The sequence below is a fragment of the Leiobunum rupestre genome, chromosome 4 (genome assembly GCF_980474605.1).
Source record: "Leiobunum rupestre chromosome 4, qqLeiRupe1.1.hap1, whole genome shotgun sequence".
In the NCBI taxonomy this organism is placed as follows: Eukaryota; Metazoa; Arthropoda; class Arachnida; order Opiliones; family Sclerosomatidae; genus Leiobunum; species Leiobunum rupestre.
The window spans coordinates 29,686,830-29,695,642 of NC_143387.1; the positions used below are offsets into that span (position 1 = coordinate 29,686,830).

The 8,813-nt window shown below is 36.9% G+C and overlaps 1 protein-coding gene across 1 annotated transcript; it reads left to right on the plus strand.

Annotated features, from left to right (window-relative positions):
• Positions 1-2,368: 2,368 nt before the first annotated feature.
• LOC149947425 (uncharacterized) lies at positions 2,369-5,925 on the plus strand. The gene is made up of 11 exons (XM_090172261.1): positions 2,369-3,117; positions 3,180-3,234; positions 3,550-3,695; positions 3,755-3,831; positions 3,937-4,106; positions 4,167-4,256; positions 4,343-4,451; positions 5,162-5,234; positions 5,436-5,492; positions 5,573-5,648; positions 5,726-5,925. The coding sequence occupies exons 1-11, from the start codon at positions 2,537-2,539 to the stop codon at positions 5,858-5,860; spliced, it is 1,569 nt and encodes a 522-aa protein (XP_090028387.1). The 5' UTR covers positions 2,369-2,536; the 3' UTR covers positions 5,861-5,925.
• The last annotated feature ends 2,888 nt before the right edge of the window (positions 5,926-8,813 follow it).

Sequence of the window (8,813 nt, forward strand, 5' to 3'; positions counted from 1 at the left end):
TATCAGCTGCTCAGCAGCCTCATCGTACCAACTGGTAGTTTCTTCAAATTTGTAACGGAGACAAATGAAGTATTTGACACCAGTTTTAAGCTTTTATCGCACATGACAAATATTAAAGGACGTTTGGAGAGATTAATCATTCAAAGAATTGACAATAAATATTTTAAAGCTTATGAAGATTCTCCATGTGCAACTGCATACCAAAACATGATATCTTTTTTCATAGAATTCTGCATACATAGTTCCCTTAAAAAACAAGATCTCAACCATGAATACATGAAAACCCAGAAAAGATTAGATAGGAAACTGTTAAAAATACAACATTAATCTCATTTTACCAACTTCAATGTTTCCTCGTATTTTTTAATTTATACCACTCTGTTCTCGTTAAGCCTCAGCCATTTCATAAAATTTCCAATTAATTTCCTTGGCTAATCAAACAAATAATTCTTTAAGTATCAAAATATTATAATTAGTCCGCTTTCTTGTACTTACGTTTCTTTATTTTTCATGGAATTGAATTTTATTAATTTTAAATTAGCATAATTCAACTATGTTTAACAGCCATGACTGATGAAAAACTTTCCGGATGTTTACAAAATTTAAAAATTTTCCAGTAGCGACATCGTGTGTCGGATAGTAACGTAACCTCTCCTATGGGCGCGCGCTCTCAAAATCTTGTACGAAATTTTAACGTTACGGGAATAGGAAGAGACGCCTCTCATAATCTTTACACTCTCTGGTAAAAGGGTAGCTCGACTTGGTAAAATTTCTTATACAGAGTTTATACATGTATACCGGGCGGCTCTCATCATTGCCTTTTGGCCAACCAGTATGACGGATGAGGGTTAAACCTAACTAAATACATTCTGGATCACTGTTAACGAAATAGACAAAAAATAAGGGAAATTATTGTCAATACTTTGAAAATGGGGCATGAGTCATGAATAGAACTATATGTAAGCGAACGCGGAAAAGCCTTTCTAGGAAACTAGTCGAACTAGATTCAAGGCAGGTAGCGGTAATATTTCTATTTTACGCAACTCTGACTTCACAGCGCGACGTAATATTTATGATTGTATTAAAATAACTGGTTTCTTTTTCCCATTTGCGGTCAATAAATTGGCCTGCGTAAGCTAGCACACTTTTCCGTTTACCTATACACAATAATGACCTGTAACGTTTCTTCGCCGCCATACAATAGGTATAGACGTATTCAAAGGTTATTTGCAAGCCGCAGAAAGAGCACATCTCGGGAATAAAGAAAAGTCAAACAAATCCCACCTATTTTTTAGAGGTGGTCTAACGTGCTCCGGGATCATCAGCTTTTAGAAATGGCGTGTCCCGCATTTTTATTTAAAAATTAATGCAACCGCTATGCGGTGTCAATGCATCGCGAAATAGAAAATGAAATACGAGTAGAACCATCGTGGTTCTGAAGGAAGAGATCGTTTAAAAGACGGTAGGAAAGAATTCCAAAAAATTGTCTAGAAAACCGAAAACTAAACTTTATAAACCCTGATATAAAGTGAAGTTATATTTCCACCAATTTCAAAGCAAATAACATTTGATTTTTCTTAATTTGATTTATCATGGCACACTTAGAAGGGCATCGATTCTTGTACAATTAGCGCGTGCGTGTCAAGACGTTCTTTAGAAATTTTGCTTAAAATAAATATTTGTAAGTGTGCCTTGTCCGAGTAAGTATTAAAATAAAGTCAACTACGTATTATTGATTATTATTATTATACCAAAACTTAGAGTGCTACTGAATTTAGTAACAATTTATAATGGAATGTGGTGGTAATATTGAATAACAAAGAGTATAGTGGTAGCTTACGCCATAAATCTGTATTTCAGTAAACAAACATTTACAACAAGGCACTTGACAATTAATCAATACAATGTCCAATTTGCAGCCTGTCACGAAGATCAGTGTTCTTATGGACAGTTGCTAACTTTCTATCACGCTTTCGGATAATATTTGACGAGTCGTTTAGAGATCATCAAAGCTTGTGCCATTAAGAGAAATGGCTCTTGTCGTTATTTCACCGAAAAACAACTAGAATATAATCTAATATCTTCGGATAAGCTTCGTCAATAGCTCGTTTCTATGACAACGTAGGTTAGTATAAATACTTTTATTACTCGCTTAGGCACGTATAGGAAGTTTTCATTTCAAAACCGCCTCGTGGAAATTGAATATAAATAATGAACACACGCGACTGAAAGTCTTTATTCAAGGACTTCTTATTGATTGCTTTGTAACGTAGAGCTGTAAATGTTAATGCGAAATAGAGAATTCTGAGCATTCAGCTATTGAAAAGACAAAAGTAGGCGTTAATGACCGTTCCGAATAAAGCTATAGTCGAGTTTGACGCTGCCATTTCGCATAGGACGAAGGGTTTATTAACCCTTTTTTTCGTAGGCTCTAATAGAAGTTATCGCGTGATCATTTTAGGCGCGCAAGTAACTTGCCTTAGAAAATAGCGAATATCAAACGACTTAAGCAACGAATCACGCGTGTGCATTTCATATGATTCCCGTGATGAGGCAGAAACCGGAAAATCGGCCTAACCAACAGCATCAACCTCCAACTAGACCGAACTATGCGGAGAAAAGTATCCGAAAAGCGGATACGCGTAACATCCCGAATTTACTTAGCTTCGAAAAAGAAATGGAAGTTCGGTTGCCGGACATTCAACGCAATTCGTCCACGAAAATCAACGTGGAGAACGCGACGGAAGAAACCGCTTCGAACCACGCTTGGCGTGACGCGGTCGAAGAACCCAACTTCATTTTGAGCACTTTGCGTCTCAAAATTCGGGAACAGCTAAATCGACAACGCGTCTTGCGCCAAACCTTGTCAAACGTCGTCGAGAAAAGTTCCGTCACCAATGACGACGAAAACGCCACGAATCCGGTGGACTATTGCTTAAGTAGCAGAGGCAATCGGATGGTGCGCGGACTCGTGTTGCTCTTGTGTACGGGGACATGCATCTTTCAACTAGTCTACTTTTTGGGTTTCTATTTCGAGTTTCCGACTTCCGTGGATGTCGAGGTGGTCAGGAGAAGGTTCATCGACTTCGAATCTGTCACCATCTGCAACGCCAAAGCGTAAGTCATATTTTCTTTGAATAGTACCGTTTAAGTGAGAAATACTGTCACGATCTTTACAGATTTAGGAAAAATTTGCTGTGCAAAGTGAACGACTCGTTATGCTGGAGCACTCAGGTGCGTATTTCTGACATTTTCTTCGGTGGTTACGTATTAACGATTGACTTTACGTAAACCTATAGTATTAGTATCATAAGATATTGCCCTATTTAAGTATACGCTAAATATGACTTAAATTGCAAAGCGCAGCGCTGACTGAATCATGCACATAAAGGTGGTTAAGATTTTAAGCACACATTACAATTCTGTTATTGAACTGCTGATTTACTCTCATACAATTCAACAAACTAAACATTGCGAGTTTCAAATACATTTGCTCCTGGGGCCTAGCAGAAACGAAACTAACCCACCACTGCACTTCTTTCTTTGTAGAGTTCATTTACAAATCGTGATCCGGCAATTTTGAACATCGTCGCGAAGGATATGAAGAAATACACCATTGATATCAACGACCTGCTGAAATCTTGTACTATCCACACGCTTTATAACCACACTTCGTTTACGGATATGTGTAGAAAGTATTAATTCCTAGTCTGCCTGAAATAACAGATAATTAACGTAATTGGACGTATTTTAGCAACTCGAACTGGGTGTACGACGGATCGTCTACCTGTTGGACCATAGCGCCACCAGTTGACAACCAAAAAATTGAAGGTAGAAAAATCAAAACGAACGTAGAAGAGTAACTTTAACGATAGCACGGACTTACTCGAAATTATTGTTAAAATAGATTGTAACAAAGTTATCTTTCAAATTTAGAATATTTGTTCGAACTAATTTTGGATTTTCACCTGGATGATTACGATTTCACGCAGCACACCACGGCGGGTTGGGTGTATTTTCACAGCAGATATCTAGTTCCCGACATCGAAAGGGACATCAGCGTGTCCATTCCGTACTTGGAAGTCTCCAGAGGATTCGTAGAACAAGTAAGTCTTTCGCGTAAGCTATAATGTGCAGTTTTTAACCATGAATACACTTCTCGGCAGATAGTGGTCAACTACCTTCAGGCACCATATCCGCCCAAGTGCAAAAACATTACCAGAATAATGGATGATAGTCAACGAAAACACGAAGAAGTGAGTGATCCAATTAGAACCTCGGGAATCGGCGCTAGCGCCAAATGAAAAGTGTTTCTCGTCAAGTTCAAAATATTTTTACTTAGTTATGTTACCACGAATGTCTTTGGAAAAGTCTAAACGATTCTTGCGGGTGTATTCCGGAGACAATAACATTTATGGAGCAATATTGCGCTTGCAACAATAGTCAAGAAGGTAACACGCGATCTATTTAGATATAAGTCAGATTTCATTTGTCTAACGAATAAGATACAATATGTTTTAAAACTTGCATATTTTATAAAAGAAAATTCGGATTTATTATGATTGAACAAATATAAATGCTAGTATTTTTAGTTCCTTCGTTTATTAACGATTTGGTAGTATTTTCTTTAACAATTTTCTTTCAAATTTGAAAGTTGTAACTTTCTTGAACCGTGCCAGTAAAAAACTTCAATATTAAGACATACGGATTAATTAAATTCCTAACGAGAAAACCGTTACAATGGAATGTGCCAATTTATTTAGTTTTTTACTAAATATACAGTAATTATCATGTATTAAATTGATACGATTTAGCCTAATATCAGCTAAATATTATTTAACCTATAGTAGCGATGCTAACGGTAAGCTAAGCTAGGCTATAGGATACCTGGAAATTTAAAAAATCACTCAGTTTTAATGAAATTTACATAGGCTCACTAAAACAAATTTAAAAAAATTTAAACGCTCAATAAAAGTACAGTTAATAAAATGCACATTTAATCTTAGTTTCCATGTATTTAAGTCAAAAATTAGTCTTAATTTGGAAGAAAAATAAGATTATAAAAGACTCACAAAATTTTAAGCTTATCTTTCAAACATTTCTATCGCCGTTACTGTTAATATAATTATAATAATTTAATAGAATTTTGATTATTTATAAGCAAAATGTAGACGAGAAGTGGATATTGGAAATCTGCGAGACAGTTGCGAGGCTCAGTGCCCAGTAAGCTGCAGGTAAGCGAAAGGAAAATTGAGTTTAGTCATTTATTGGCACGCAACAACGTGAAACCCGGAACAAGAAAAATAAATCCTATCGAACAACCGTAGGGATATATATAACTTTGGTCAAAAACGACATTTCAACCGCAACCAAACATCATTCGGATTGTAAACCGCAAAATAAAGCTTTTAAATATAATTTCCTTTTTATTTCAGAATAACCCTCTACAAACTCACTATATTTCGAAATGATTACGAGAGGCGTTTGAATACGTGAGTTGCATTTGAGCAAAACCTCCAGACACTTATACGAGTAAATTATAAAATCGACCCATTTCTCTTTGTGTTGTTAGCGAAAATATGACCATATTTAATTTGGATTTACGTCAAGTATACCACTTAGAATACAACCATAAACCACAGTTTACCGTAAGTATCCGACATACCCAAGGCCAGCCGTATGTACAGGGTGTTTGTAACGCCAGCGTCTATCTCTCTTTGCGCAGCCCATCGAAGTATTCAGTTACGTCGGAGGGTTCATCGGGATCTGGCTGGGCATCAGCATCCCGGTGGCATTCGACAAGTTCACGTTCTTGGTGGCCTTTTTCCATCATTTAAGAAAATGGAATAAACAGAGTTAATTCAAATACTGAAGGGCTCTCCAAATGTTAATAAGATTGTGTACAAAAGAGAACTTCCAGGACATTGCGAGTGATATTGAAAAAAAGCTTTAACAAATAAAGAAATTTTAAAATTTTCATTTAACTTAGTTTACTAAATTGAAATTTGATTTTGCAATTTACTCGATCGTAATTTAGGAATTTCACGTAAAATGTAAATATTTCAAGGTAAGTTCGAAAACTAGAAAATGGTCCAAATTAGACCACTTTGCAGATATATCTACATAGTTCGAAAAATTATTAAAACGGGAAAAAAAACTAGTGTTAAAAAATTTACATATTAAATTATACAATAATTTCTATGTGTTTTTACCGATCGTACCTACTCCGTTCTGCACTGTGTCGCCCTAGGAGCACCAAACCCAACACCCCACACAAGGAGAACGCAACCCGTCTAAAGTCGTCCATTTTCTTGCGTACAGTTTTTATTGGTTAGACGCTTTAGCGCCTGCTGCCGTAAAACGTTCTGCGTAAAGGTTCGTCCAATGAAATTGGTACACAACACGGCGCTTTAGCGTGTTTAAAGGCTAGCTGCTTTCTCCTTGTGTTTGTTGCTCCTAGGTGTCGCCATAAAAGAGCATTATCCAAGAGCTCCATATACACGAACATTCACTTGTTGAATGTGAACAAATTAAAGCTTAATTTAATTTCAATTGACCGTTTTGTAATGAGATTTCTAACGCTTCATATTGATCAAAATATTCGAACTATATCGATATCTGCAGCAACAATTAAGCCAATTTTTAAATTCAACAGAAAACCGAATTAATATGAAATAAGAATAGGTCGAGTCTGGCCTCTTTAGAGCCTCAATTAAGCGCGACTACACCCAATAAACTATAAATTACTCGATTACCACTTCGATGAGCGCTAATTCAACCCTAAACAATTTGACATTCCATTTTCCATAATTTAGTTTTAAGAAAAGCGTTCAGTAAACATTAAGCTTTATAAATTACTTAACGTCCATTTACGTCATCCTCAATTTAATAATAACAACGAGAAAAAATAATTGACGCTTCCCCACCGTGACAAAATGCATTAAAATATAACTCGGTAATAGCCACCTATTTCGCACAATGGAAGGCGGGGAATAAGGCGCGGGTGAAATTGAAAATGAGGCGCGAAATAATAGCGCCGATACATTACAATTAAGTTTTCTTGGGGCGCGAGCTGGCCAAATTTCTGGCACATTTCATTTCTGGCGCGCTAAATGATGGATGGCGGAAATTTTCCGAGGCATTAGCGGAGCTATCATCCCGATGACGTCAGAACCTTCCACGAAGCCCCGAGCCCTCTAATTGGCCATCTATTAAGGCGGCCATGGTCAATGCATCGGTCAATGTCGGCGGTCGATTGGTCCCCTTTCACGCGCCATAGACAGACATCTCGCCTTTCGCAGAGCCTCATCCGAATATCGTCGCATCCACGCTAGCTAGATGGATAAAAAAGCTTCGATTTCTTATATCGAAAACACCTGCAATGTCAAAAGGTAGAGATATTTACGCGAATGCTTTACGCCTAGAATTTAAGGTTTGACAATATTGATTGTAAGAAGGTTTATAACTTACACCGCATCTCTTTAAATGATATTTTATTATCACCTCGTTTAATATAATTTCCTTGAAATTCTTGATTAGAGGTTGTTTTTGCTATAAACATTACTTAAAATTGAAATTTACTTTATAATTTGGTTGAAAAAAAGGCGACCATCCGTTTCTGTTGTCAATTAAAGGGTACGTATCTCAAAAGGTTATGCAAAAATTTGAAGGAGTTGTAGGGCGTGAGTTGAGAAGTATGCCTGTTTTCTCCCATTTTCCTACGATTAGTTAAAAGAGCGCCAGAGAGCTACAAAGTGTGGCCTACTAGCTCCTGGAAGTAGGCTGCAACTAGCGAAAAACCAATCAGCTGTGAAATGCGAACATTAAGGTTTGGGTTCTTGTGATAGTTAAAAAAGGACTTTGTAAACAAATCGAGGTAACCAGCGTAAATAAGTAAACTTAAACAGTATTTAAAGTCCCTGCTGCTTGGTTTTGCACTTTGAAGCTCTCTGGCGTTTTTTTTAACTCATCGTAGGAAAATGGGGAAAAAAACAGGCAATACTCTCAACTCACCCTCTACAACTTTTTAAATCTTTTGAATAACCGTTTGAGACACCCTGTATAATACGTAACATTTAAGAATTTACTGTTCATTGTACTACTTAAGCCTTTCTCTCAATCCACCCGTTGGTCCCCCCAGTACGCTCCTCCGCTTAAAATAAAACGAATAGTCCCGGTATTTCATTGGCTGCTTAAAATTTACGTCACCTAACGCGATGGTAATCAAACGCCGGTGACGTTTTGTTTTTCCCCCCGCGCTAGACGGGGAAAAGGCGTTCAACGTGCCCGGCGATTGTCGCAACATAATCATTCTTCCTAAATATAAATAAATACATTCTTAAATATATCTCTAATCTTTTACAAATCATATTTTATTTCAGTAATAACACCGTACTTTTTTTCTTCGTAATTTTTTTTTTGAAATTCAGAGGGAGCTTGAGAACTTGAGAAGGTACGTATTTCAAGAGAATAACTTTTAGCAGTATTGAACGAAGAAAACTTCTTTCGTAAGAGGTATTTTATAAACTTTTGATATAAGTAAAGTAAGAGCTAAATAACGGGTTCAATTTAATAGTAAAAGACAAAACCAATTTCTAAGCAACCAATGAAGGCCATTCTTTTCAGAATGTTTTCTGATCGAAAGGCAAAGAATTAATCAACTGCTACAAACTGGCACGCGGCTAACGCTGACAGAAGATAGCGAATGAAGTTCGATTTTCTTCCCCCGTTGCGGGTCAACGAGGGGCCTTTCCTAGACGAGGTTATCTCGAGGTAGGCGGAAGCCATCAACTCATTCCCACGGTGCATTACAA